Source organism: Erpetoichthys calabaricus, chromosome 4 (assembly GCF_900747795.2).
Source record: "Erpetoichthys calabaricus chromosome 4, fErpCal1.3, whole genome shotgun sequence".
Taxonomy (NCBI): domain Eukaryota; kingdom Metazoa; phylum Chordata; class Cladistia; order Polypteriformes; family Polypteridae; genus Erpetoichthys; species Erpetoichthys calabaricus.
In genome coordinates this window covers 39,515,303-39,528,868 of record NC_041397.2, presented here as the reverse complement: position 1 = coordinate 39,528,868, position 13,566 = coordinate 39,515,303, and the positions used below count along the sequence as shown (strand labels likewise).

General features: G+C 36.9%; 2 protein-coding genes across 2 annotated transcripts in view; both read left to right on the top strand.

Annotated features, from left to right (window-relative positions):
- nup98 (nucleoporin 98 and 96 precursor) overlaps positions 1-13,566 on the top strand; it is a 160,998-nt gene that overhangs the window by 61,046 nt on the left and 86,386 nt on the right. Inside the window, 8 exon segments of the mRNA XM_051926475.1 lie at positions 972-1,152; positions 1,263-1,423; positions 1,988-2,128; positions 2,974-3,106; positions 8,342-8,428; positions 12,350-12,493; positions 12,580-12,713; positions 12,902-13,089. Coding sequence (XP_051782435.1) covers positions 972-1,152; positions 1,263-1,423; positions 1,988-2,128; positions 2,974-3,106; positions 8,342-8,428; positions 12,350-12,493; positions 12,580-12,713; positions 12,902-13,089 — 1,169 coding nt within the window.
- slc6a7 (solute carrier family 6 member 7) overlaps positions 1-13,566 on the top strand; it is a 666,512-nt gene that overhangs the window by 615,892 nt on the left and 37,054 nt on the right. The gene's annotated exons all lie outside the window — the stretch shown is intronic.

Below are 13,566 nucleotides of genomic sequence, written 5' to 3'. Positions count from 1 at the left end.
TTCACGTTGCTGTCTTTTATGCAGCTGCTTCCTGAAACGACATGCTGCACAGGGCACGTATTGATTTTTGACTGAAAAACAAACTGTCTCTCTCTCTCTGCTCCTGACGGAGGGGGTGTGAGCTGCCGCCTTCAACAGCTTTGTGCCGAGGTGCTTCGCATACTTAAAAGCCAAACAGCCCTATTGATTTGTTTGCTAGAGATAGATAGAGAAAACAATGTGACATTCTGTGCTCCTGACATGCACTCCTTTGAAGAGGAAGATATGTTTGCATTCTTTTAATTGTGAGACAGAACTGTCATCTCTGTCTTGTCATGGAGCACAGTTTAAACTTTTGAAAAAGAGACAAATGTTTGTTTACAGTGTTTGAATAACGTTCCTGTCTCTCTACAACCTCCTGTGTGTCTGCGCAAATCTGTGACCCAAGCATGACAATATAAAAATAACCATATAAACATATGGTTTCTACTTCGCGGATTTTCTTATTTCGCGGGTGGCTCTGGAACGCAACCCCCGCGATGGAGGAGGGATTACTGTATTATATATTTATTATATATTTATATACATACGTGTGTGTGTGTGTGTGTGTGTGTGTGTGTGTGTATATATATATATATATATATAATTTATATATAATAATCTCATAACTTTGCATCCCTCCCCAACATACTGTTTTTGTTTTGCCATTTTCTTGTACAGTGCAAATAATCGGTATGTTGATATAGCTGTTACTCTTATAAAATGAATACTCTTTTTTGGAGAATGGTATTGAGTAGGAGGTGGGAAATCATACATTAACTAAGTTCTGAGTTTTTTGTTTCCTTCAGAACAGTTTGTTTGATAAGCAAATATAATAATACTAACTTTCATCCACCTTGAGTGGTAAAAGTTGATGATGCTTCTTTATTGTATCTCAAGAATTTGTGGTGTGTGTTTAAGGTTTTTTTTTGTTTTATTATTTTATATTGAAGGAGTTGCGTTTGGAAGATTACCAAGCAGAAAGAAAGGGCCCTCAGAATCCAATTGCAGGAGGCACTGGGGTACTCTTTGGAACCCCAACAGCTGCATCTAGTACGGCCACGGGTTTATTTGGATCATCTACAGCAAATACGGGCTTCTCTTTTGGACCAAGCAAAACTGGTTTTGGTACTGGTGAGTATCTCTTTATAAATTACTTTGTTCTTGTTTCATAACTTTGTTTGTTTGTTTGTTTATCTTTTTATTAGCCTTACACTTAACAAATTGCCTTTTTAAACTTTGAGGTGCCTTCGGATCTGGAACTGGTAGCCTCTTTGGTTCACAGCCATCACAACCAGGAACAAGCCTCTTTAATAAACCCTTTGGTCAGGCTACAACAACTCCAAGTACTGGCTTTTCATTTGGCAGTACAAACACTTTGGGTCAGCCCAACACCAGTAGTATGGTAAGTTTCTGAATATGGCATACTTGCATGTATGAAAAGTGTTTATTTAATATATATAAAACATGGACATTAAAAGATCATTCCCCCAACCGAGTTTTCTCAGTAGCTAGACATGCGATACATTTGTTATGCTCTATATGATTTTAATAGTTAATCGTTACCCCACATAGTGGCTGTGTGTCAGACTAAATATGGTGCAGTTTTAGTTCATACTTTTGACCAAGTGTGTGCTTGTGTAAAGTCTTTTAAAAATGATTTCTTTAATATTAAGTGTCCAGTAACAATCATGTCTGACACTAACACTTTTAACTACTCAATGCCTTAATTCTATACATTATTTTTTGGTTTTATCTCTCTAGAGTCAAATATAAATGTTAAATTTATTTTGGGGAAATAAATTGAAATTTTTTTGCAAATTATGACTATCTTTGTTTGCTTGTTCATATCCTACATTATTTATTTATTGCTTAATTTTAACTATGTAATTAGTTAAATGCAGGCCAACTGTTAATGCTCTTGTACAAAAATGTCTTGATGGGTATTGGATACTTTATTGCTTTGAAGGGGTTGTTTGGAAACACTTCTGCTTCTCAGTCTGGGGGTCTTTTTGGAAGCTCGACAAATACCAGTACTGCAACTGCATTTGGAACAGGAACTGGACTTTTTGGGGCAACAAACACTTCATTTGGCAACCCTGCTGGGCAGGTTTGTGTTTATATAATTTACATAGTCAAAATGAGTATTTATCGTTAGTTTGGATCTTTTTTTCCCCCTCCAAAAAAAGTTGTTTTACACTTTGAAGAAAGTGGATTGTGATTTGTAAGTTTGAATGTGATGACACTGCGGCTGTTTTTTTTTCCTTTTGGAAAATGATTCATGAACGTTTTTTTTACTTTTGAGATTGCAGTTTTGAGGGTTTTTTCCTGACCCAGCTTATTCCAATACATAGCTTTAGGGTGATGGTGACTGTTTTTATTTCTTGGTCCGTGCCAAAGATGACTGGGTTTTTTCCAATAGTTTGCTAATGTTGTTTTATGGTAGTAATCAGATGTAAATATGATAGGAGAAGGTGTAGGTTGCCAATGTTTATGGTAGTAATCAGATGTATATATTATAGGAGAAGGTGTTGACTCCTTTTTTGAATAAGTTTCATCCTGTATTTTAAAAAAAGAAAAAAATACATATGGTAATGGTTGAAGACTTTGTAATGGTATGATGTATTTTTCCATTGTCCTTGTTGCTGGGTCAGGGTAGTATTAAGAGAAGGGTTTGATAAAAAGTGTTATTTTTTAAAATCCAAAGGAAATGAGCTTTTTAAATTTGCTGAAGGGTGTTATCCTCTTTCCTGAAGAGGTATTTTTGAATATGTTGATATTTTTGGTGTAGTTTTGTTTTTATTGTTAATACATTTGTTTTAAAACATTATTAAATGGTATTACATACAATGTTATGGATAAGAACTTAGTCCCAAAGCTAGTTAAAATGTATATTGCAAATTATACACTTTTTTTTTTTTTTTAAATAATCTTAACTTTTTTTAATTCTTGTAGAATATGTTTGGTAATAAAACAACAGGATTTGGAACCACAACAACAAGTGCACCCTCCTTTGGTACTGGTGCTGGATTGTTTGGAAATAAGCCTTCTCTTACTTTGGGCACCAATACCAATACTTCCACTTTTGGTAAGTGTTAGGAGATCTCTTTTTCTTGTAGATTTATATTTATTGCAATGTCTTTGCGGGGTGGATGTGCTCTTTGAAAACTAGTTTCTGTATAGTATACAAACAATACATTTTTCTTTTTGCCTAATTATCTGTTGTGAAAGATTTCCTGTAACTTGTTTTATGTTTACAAGACCAAAATATTGCAGAGAGAAGCTGAAATGACTGTAGTAATGCTGCAAGAATCAGTTGGTCTTAGACTGAAATTGGATGCTTCAATTCCTTGTGCTACTGAGCTCCTGAACTGATAACAGCAATTTTAGCTTTTTGTTTTCTCTCTGAATTTTTTGTTCAATTTTCTTTTGCTCTCTAGAACCCCCACCCCCAGTAACCCTGGCAGTTTGAACTTCTTGGGCTAGAGAAATTGGGGGTGGATATTTACGAAGATGCCTTGTATTTGTAGCCTTTTGCAGCGTGGGATTTCACTAACAATTCATTACAAAGTTTTAAAGGATTGTCTGCAGACATATATACTCCTTTGAGAATTATGTCTGGCCTTATGAGACTAGGCTACACGATGCAGTGAATGTGTAGACTATCAAGGCATGTTTTTGATTGTTTTTTGCAAAGTGAGTGACATACTTGATTTAATGTTGGCTCACACATTGATAAATACAACAATTAAGATATTAATTGTAGACAATACATATTGCAAAAGCCCAGACCTATCATTACCTGAGATGCACAATTCCATGTTCCATGTGCAAGCACTACTGAGAGGTAATACGTCTCAAGGTTTAGAAGTGATATCTGGAGGTCTGATGTGATCCCCGTGTTGGTTTTGAGCTTGACTGCTCGATGGATTGACTTTTTTTTTTTTTTTCACTTGTTTATCCTTCATAACACAAAATTCTGGCTTACTCATAGTGGCATTCAGAGTAGTGAATGGGGCTGTTACTCACTCCATTCTGTCATGTCGTCATGTTTCCCCTACGAGTACTGTAAGTTAATGTTTGCAAGCTGGCATTTCTAACAAAGCATGCCCCTTTACCTAATTGTATTTGGAGGAGAAATAAATGTTCTTTTGATGAGCTTTTGCAGTTCCATGGCAGAGGAGGAGGAGGAGGTTGGGAGCATTTGCTAGTAGTGCATTGCCGCACCCACCACACAACAAACCACCTGGATTGGGACCCGACATTCAGACTGTGCAGAAATAGGGGGGGGGTGAAAAAAAGTAAATATGCACTGTGGCTGACTTGTTTATCACTGGTGGTGTGCTGTGATAACGTTACAGCTGTGGTTTGAAAAGAACTCTTGCTAACTTGATCACCTTGATGTTCAGAAGTTTTATCCCATTTTCTACAGCTTTGCAGAAGGATCTTTCAGATACCAGAGTTGAATGACTAGCTGTGTGTGTGTGTGTTTAGGTTTAGGTTTCTTTATTTAGTCATGTTTACACAAGAAAACATGAAATTTGCCTTCTCAGTTGCATCTAATAACAGGTAACAGACAGAATGAAATAAAACAGACAAATAGAAATAAGAAAGGTTAAGGTAAGGCAGTTAGATAAAACATTTTTACACCAAAAAAAAAAAAGGTAACAGGATATATATCTAAACCTTAAACATTATCTCCGATATTTCTTATTGAAAAGTCGTATGGCACTAGGAAGAAAGGAGTTTCTGGAGCGATTTGTGTGGGTTTTCAAAGCAACTATCCTTCCTGATTTACTGAAGTTTAGTTCTACATGTAATGGATGTCTGTCATCAGTTGAGATGATTTCCAGTTTCTTTAGCATTGCACTCTGACACACACTAGTCAAATCATCTACATCAGCCCCAATAACTTTAGCTGCATACTTCATAATCCGCTGGAGCTTTTTTGAGTTTTGGTTTGTCAGACTATTAAACCAGGCAATGAAACTGAAAGTGATCACAGACTGGATCATACTGCGATAGAAGGACAACATGAGGTCCTTGTCTACTTTAAATAGTTTGAGTTTATGGAGGAGAAATAAGCGCTGGTTGCATTTAGAAAATAATTTTTTTGTATTTGTATTCCAGTTAAGATTGTTATCTAGGTAAGTTCCTAAGTATTTATATTCATTCACTATTTCTACTTCCTCTCCCAGAACTACAATAGGTGAACATACAGATTTCTGTCTCTTAAAATCAAATATCATTTCTTTGGTCTTTTTTACATTCAGAGTGAGAGAGTTTTTATTGCACCAGTTTACAATATAGTCCACTTGATGTAGATAGTGGCTTTCATCCTCCCCAGATATGTATCCTATGATCATGGTGTCATCCGCATACTTAATAATGGAGCAGTGGTCATTGTTCTGTCTCCGGTCACTTGTGTACAGAGTAAACGGTAATGGTGATAAGACACACCCCTGTGGACTTCCTGTGTTTGAATGAATGGCTATTAAAAAAGTGTCCTGAACTTTAACTGTCTGTGAACGATTTAAAAGAAAGTTCTGAATCCATAGTGTGATAAATGGGTTTACATTCATACTGTTTAATTTCCCAATCAGTTTGAGGCTGTATAGTATTGAACGCTGAAGAAAAATCCAAAAATAGTGCTTTGACATATGAACCAGGCTGATCAAGAAAGGTATAGATTTGATGTAAGATAACAAACAGAGCATCTTCCACACTTCTGTTTGCACAATAAGCAAATTGATTGTTGTCTTGAAAAGACTTTCTCTGTCATTAAAATGTTTTTCACTAAGTGTTCAAAGCATTTCATTGGAATAGATGTAAGTGCCACTGGTCTATAGTCATTTAAACAACTTGGCCTAGAAACCTTAGATACAGGGGTAATGATTGATTGATTGATTGTTTCCACAGATTAGGTACAATACCACAGGTCAGAGACCAGTTAAAAAGCAAATGAAAAACTGGGGAGAGCTGCTTAGAGCAAGACTTTAAGAGCCGACCAGACGGCATATTTGGTTTGGCCTGCTGCAAGCCTTTTTCCACTTCAGTTAAACTGAGCCCAATCACAGCAGAAGAATACCTGGTGTTTTTATAAAGCATTTCCTTTATTCCTGTATTTTGGGTGCTGAAATCACTTGTTTCAAATCTGGCATAAAAGTTCATCTGCTAAAAGCTTGTGGTCTTTGTCAGCTGGAAAATCCACATTCTTTTTAGGGCCCAGTCCTGTAATTGTTTTTAGTTCCTTCCAGACCTGCTTTGGATTGTTATCATTGAACCACCTCTTGATTTTTTCCCCATACAGTAATCCCTCCTCCATCGCGGGGGTTGCGTTGCAGACCCCCCCGCGAAAGGTGAAAATCCGCGAAGTAGAAACCATATGTTTATATGGATATTTTTATATTGTCATGCTTGGGTCACAGATTTGCACAGAAACACAGGAGGTTGTAGAGAGACAGGAACGTTATTCAAACACTGCAAACAAACATTTGTCTCTTTTTCAAAAGTTTAAACTGTGCTCCATGACAAGACAGAGATGACAGTTCTGTCTCACAATTAAAAGAATGCAAACATATCTTCCTCTTCAAAGGAGTGCGCGTCAGGAGCAGAGACTGTCAGAAAGAGAGAGGAAAGCAAACAAATCAATAGGGCTGTTTGGCTTTTAAGTAAGCACCGCGGCACAAAGCTGTTGAAGGCGGCAGCTCACACCCCCTCCGTCAGGAGCAGAGAGAGAGAGAGAAAAACAATCAAAAATCAATACGTGCCCTTCGAGCTTTTAAGTATACGAAGCACCGTGCACGAAGCGTCCCTATCGTCTAGGTGTGCAAACAGCCCCCCTGCTCAATCCCCCTACGTCGGGATCAGAGAAAGTCAGCGCAAGAGAGAGAGAGAGAGAAAAGTAAGTTGGGTAGCTTCTCAGCCATCTGCCAATAGCATCCCTTGTATGAAATCAACTGGGCAAACCAACTGAGGAAGCATGTACCAGAAATTAAAAGACCCATTCTCTGCAGAAATCCGCAAACCAGCAAAAAATCAGCGATATATATTTAAATATGCTTACATATAAAATCCGCGATAGAGTGAAGCCGCGAAAGGCGAAGTGCGATATAGCGAGGGATTACTGTACATCATTTTATTTTGTTTAATTAACCTGTTAATCCTTTGCTGTAAAATTTGCTTATCTTCTAACTTATTTTCTTGATGTGCATGTTGCTTTTGCAATAGTAATGCTTTAACCTCTTTAGTGATCCATGGCTTACTGTTTGGGTACACCTTGACAGATTTTTTCTTAATGATCATAGACTCACAGAATTGAATATATTCGCTGACAGTATAGGTGGCCTCATTCAGTGACTGTGAGGATGTCAGCAGATCCCAATTTGTACTGGAGAAGCATTCCTGCAGTTCCTCTACACTTTCCTTGCACCAGTTTTGTGTTGGTCGTATGGCTGGTTTTTCTTGTTTCTGTTTGTACTTCGGGAGAAGATGAACAACGACGTGGTCAGACGCACCCAGGGCTGCTCTGTGATGCGATATGTAGGCATTAGAGACATTTCCATAGCACTTGTCCAGAGTTTTGTCCCCTCTAGTGTTAATATTCACATATTGATGGTAATTTGGTAATACTGACTCCAGACTGCATAAATTAAAATCACCCATCACAAGTTTGAAAGAACCAGGTGATTTGGTTTCTAGTTTATGAGCAGTTTCAAGAATTGATTCAGCTGCAGCTCCCACATCAGCATGCGGCAGAATGTAAACGACTGTCACAAATAATTGTGTGTGTGTGTATTGAAGTATTTTAAGGTACTTTTTCAAACAGAATGGAGTTTGAAGAAGACTCTATGAAACTACGAAGCTGAGGCTTAATATTTTGTATATTTCTGTATACGTATGATTTTTTTAAAAAAATTTTTATGTGATGCAAGTAATCTTGTCTTTTTTTTAAATAGACATTTAAATGTTTATTATAGAACTCCCTTGGCTTTAACTTACATAAAAATTTAATTGAACTTAACAGAATCCCAATGTTTATAGACTCTGCCTGAAGTGTTCATGTGACACACTGCAATAGGCATGAAATACTGGATTTGGTGCATCTCTTAAGTTTTTAATTGTACTCCTCTGCAAGTGTCATATGAGCTAAGGTTTTAGCTGGTTTAATTTTCTCATTTTGTTTGCTGCAGTAATCTTGTTAATATTCTTTACTGAGTACATCTATAAAATTTGCCATGGTTTGGTTCTTGGAGGGATTCTATTATCTCCCAACTTAAACATTTTTATGATACAATTTAAATTTTCATATGCATTTGTTTAGGGTTTGGATCGGCAGGTGCGAGCTTGTTTGGTAATAAACCTGCTACTAGTGGATTAGGCACTGGACTTGTAACACCTTTTGGATCAGGTAAATATTTCCTCTTTCTTAGCCCTACTGTATTTATCAAAAGTAGTGTTGTTTTACCATTTTCATCTATTTAATATTTTAAATTGTGCATCTCTGGAAATGTTCATTTTAGTAACCTGTTAGCAAATGTAATAAAATGATTGCAACACAAGGTGTAACTCTATTTGTATTCTATAGCTTGAAGTCTACAGGGGAGTTAAGTTCATTCTGAGCTAGTTTTCTGTAATATATTAGATAAGAGAAACTTTATTAATCTCAAAGGGAAATTCACATGCACACAGCAGTAACATTAAAAACAAGTGTATAGACTTAACAGGACAAATACAGCCAATCAATTGATATACAAATAAATATTAAAAAAAATCTATAAATGTATATTAAGTTTATTTTGAAATATCTGAACAAGTGCCCCAGGGGAGAGCACTGAAATGTCTGATAGCACTGGGCAGAAAAGACCCACAGAGGCGCTTCTTAGAATATTGTTAGAATGAGCCTGTGATTAAAAGTGCTCCAAGAGATAACCTCCTGAAGGGGATGGAAGGGATTTTTTTCATGATGGCATTTTTGCCACCATCCTCTTTTCTACAATAGCTTCCATTGTGTCCAGGGTTTGTCCTGTGATGGCGCAGGGTTTCCTGATAAGTTTATTCGGGCATTGTGCTGCTTTTGAACTTTAATCTTTAAGTGATAATCTAGTGATTCTAATAGAAGATCCAGTTAACAAAAAATAAGGATAACTGATTTTGAAGGAGGGGAAAGTAACTGCAGATACTGAGATTGATGGTTTAAAAAAAAAAAAATTCTCTGTGGTTTAGACTTGGGATTTCACCTTGTTGCTAAATTTATTGTGGTCATTTTTATATTCTGCAAGTCTAATAATTGACTAAAATTATGTTACAATAGTGTGATGCCATCATTGATGCCAAATTTTCCATCCGCACAGTCTTCAGTTGAAGAAATTTTAGCTTTGTCATAGTAACAATGGAATAGTGTCATTTCAGAATAAAAATAAGGGAAATGTAACAAGACATATAGCAAATATAGATCTTAACAACTACTGACCATCATTCAAGTAAATTATTAATCTGTAATGATTATTTTGAAACACAGGATAGAATTGAAGGGGAAAAGGTGATCGAACCTAATTAACCCTTAAACTGCCACACACTTGGAAGTTAATCCACCCCTGAACCTCAAATACTTTTTTGCTGCACTTTTTAAGTAAACGTCACAATTTACAAAGAGAATGTGAAATTTTAACGGAACACTTTTTTTTTTTTTTTTTTTATTTCATGCAAAGAGCATCACAATTACTGCAACACTGATCATTTTACACACTGTGCAACAATCATTATATGTACAAGGTACAATTGATGCCATTGATGAAATTCAGTAAATCATTGAGCCGACTGCACTTGAACTGGCTGCACGCAAGCACACAGAGGTAAGCGCTGATGCTTGCAGGCTAGTCTAGTGCAACGGCTTAATCCCAGGGACAGTGGTGCTGCAGTTCTGCCGGGCCCGGCAATGGTCATGAGCTGGCTGCTCAACGAATATATGGCACTGACTGATAAGCTCCGGTGTGCTGGCAAATTACTCTGTGAAGCGACTACAGCTGGTTGCGGCGTTCAATGAATGTATGTCGCAGAATATACTCTGCCCCTGCGTGGTGGCAAATTGCACTGTGAAACAACTTCATTCATTGAACTCTGCAATCGGATATACGTCGCCGAATATATTCGGCTCCAACATGCTTCCGAATTGCACTGGAAACCAACTTTAGCCGGTTGCAGCATTCAGCGAATCTACTTTGCTGAATATACTTGGCTTCGGCGTGCTGGAAAATTGCAATGGGAACCGACTATAACCGGTTCCGGCGGTTTAAGGGTTAAGATAAAATGGGATAAGTGTTTAAGTGTGGAGACAGTTGAGAAGATGTAGGGTTAGATTTAAGAGCTTTAAAATATAATGCATGATCATCCCACATTTTAGAAGCAGTAAGAAATTAAAGAAATCTGAGATGGATAAATAAGGAGTTTAATAGGAAAGTTACAAAGGAAAGAAAGCTGTATAAGCCATATAGGACTAGTAACTTTAGCAGTAACCGTAGAAAATTAGATCCATAGTTAAAGATATTAGAAATACTAAAAGACCTTTGAAGAGAAACATTGTGGAAAAGGCAAAAGATGACGCCCATTAAGATTCTTTCAATATTTTAGCAGTAAAAGAACCGTCAAGGAAGAGGTCAAGAGCATTAAGAACAGTAAAGATGACCTAGAATATATAGGCAGTGAAATAGCAAATACTTTGAACTTGCACATTAGGTGGTTATCGACTTTTTCACACACATAAACTTCAGCATAGTAACAGAAAATTAAAGGAGGTATTAAGGGACTGGGAATGTACAAAGGGAAAAGTACTGCTTAATTAGGCTGAAATTCAATAATTCACCAGTCCGGATAACTTTTGTCCTCGAGTGTATTTGTGGACTCACTGGCCCACTTTATTAGGTATCCCTTGGTAAAGCTGGGTTGGACCCTTTTTGACTTAATTCTTCATTGACATGATATCTGCAGCAATTGTGTGATGCTTTGTTGGCTGCTTATCCATGATGCGAATCTCCCATTCCACCACATCCCAATGGTGCTCTGTTGGATTGAGAGTTTTGACTGTGGAGGCCATTTGAGTATCCAGCATTATCCTTCTGGAAGTAGCCACCAGAAGATGAGTACACTGCAGTCATAAAAGGATGGATGGATGGTCAGCAACAGTACTTGGGTAGGCTGTGGCATTTAAACGATGCTCAGTTGGTACTAAGGGACCCAAAGTGTGCTTAGAAAATATCCCCCACACTATTACACCACCACCACCAGCCTTAACCATTGATACAAGGCCAGATGGATCCATGGTTTCTTGTTGTTGATGCCAAATTCTGACCGTAATATTCCAATGTTGCAGCGGATCTTTTTGTGAGCCTGTGTGAATAGTAGCCTCAGCTGCCTGTTGTTAGTGGACAGGAGTGGCACATGGTGTGATCTCCTGCTATTGTTGCCCATATGCTTCAAGGTTTGACGTGTTGTGCGTTCAGAAATGCTCTTCTGCATATCTTGGTGCCTAGATGCATTGAGCTGCTGCCACATCTATAGGCTAGCAAATATACTTCTGTACAAAAAGGTTAATGTACTTTAAGAAAATTTCTGTTAGGTTTAAGCAAATGGAGAATAAGGGGTGATGCAATCAAGGTGTTTAAAATTATGAAAGGAATACTTTAACTTTAAAATATATTTTGCAACAGCATGGGATATCTTTGCAAACTTAAGGACAGATTTCACACAAATGTTAGTTTTTCCTTCACGCAAAGATCTTTAGAAACATGGAGTAAATTACTAAGTAGTGCAGTAAAGAGTAGGACTTTAGGAACTTTCTAATCTCGAATTGATATTTTGGACAATCGCTAGGTAAACAGGATAGACAAAATTGCTGAGCTGAATGGCCTGCTCTTGTCGCAGTTTCCCTACTGTTTAAAGTAGCAAGGCCTGTGTGGTGGCTTAATACAGTTTCTTTTGTCTGTATGTCTGAACCTCATGGTTAATTAACTTTGTTACCAACTGTTCTTCACTGAAACTGTCACCTGGAAAAAGCAGTACATCATAACAGGCATGATTATATTGAGACTTGAAAGTAATGTACATATTAGGTGGTTGAGTCATCATATCCTAGCTTATATAACTTGAGTTAATGCAACTGTATGTGATGTCTTTCTCCCTTTTTTCTGTTTCCTTCTCTTGATGACTGTTTAATCACAGGTGCATAGTACCTCTTTTTTATATATATATATATATATATATATATAATATAAAGTAGTGCTGTTTTGCTATGATAGTCTCAATATTAATGTTAACTTTGGTGTTTTATTTATAGCTCTGGGTACTGGCCAAACATCCCTATTTGGAAATAATCAACCAAAGATTGGCTCCACTCTTGGTAGTGTGGGAACTTTTGGGAATCTTGGATTCAACACATCTACTAATGCTCTGGGGTTTGGAACCCCACAGCAGGCAGTTGGTAATGATAGATAAATCAACGTGTGTATGAATCTGTTAAGTTGTTGGGACAACGTTTGTAAAAAAAATGTCTTTACTTCCTTACAGCTTTGACTGATCCAAATGCCTCAGCAGCACAACAAACTATAATACAGCAGTTTTTCAACACGCTGACATTTTATCCGTATGGAGATTCACCTTTGTTTAGAAACCCCTTGACTGATCCAAAGAAGAAAGAAGAGGTTGGAATTTTATTTTTATTTTAGTTTTATATAGTGAACAGTTTTTAATGTTCCTTAAGTGTTTGCATGATTAACACAATGTACTGCATTTTTGAAAATTACCGTTGAATAGAAAACAAATTACAAAAAGCAACTTCATCTGAATTTAAGATTATGGTTTCTCTGTTTTGTATTTATTTATTTTTCAGAGATTAAAACCAACAAATCCTGCAGCCCAGTTAACACTGACAACACAAAATCGCTATAGATTATCACTTCGTCCTGCAACACGTGTAAGGCCTAAGGCCCTTACTTCCTCCAGTTCATCTAAATCACAGCTATTTGAAGGCTTGGATGATGATGATCCCCTGTTTTCAAAAGGATCCTTAGTGCCAAGGTTTGTTTTCTGGCTTGTATGCTGTTTGTTTGGTTTTTTTATTTTTTTATTTTTTTATTTTTTTTTTTTTTTTAGCTTTATGCAATTGAATTTCAAGAAACCTCAGTTGCGTAATCTGGTTTCTGTTTTACTTAGTAATAAAGTCAAAGTACAAGGAAGTTAAGGCAGTTCCTTTTTAATCTAGGTTCAAATGTTTAATGCCATTTTTCAAGATAACACGGTATGATTATTCCTCCTTGTTGAATTTTAAAGACATTTTGATGAATGGCATTGGATATTTAAAGGATGGTGTATTTTGAGTCTTCTTCTTTCGGCTGCTTTCCGTTAGGGGTTGCCACAGCAGATCATCTTCTTCCATATCTTTCTGTCCTCTGCATCTTGTTCTGTTACACCCATCACCACATCCATAAACCTTCTCTTAGGACTTCCTCTTTTTCATCTCTTCTCTGCACATGTCTAAACCAACGCAATCTTGCC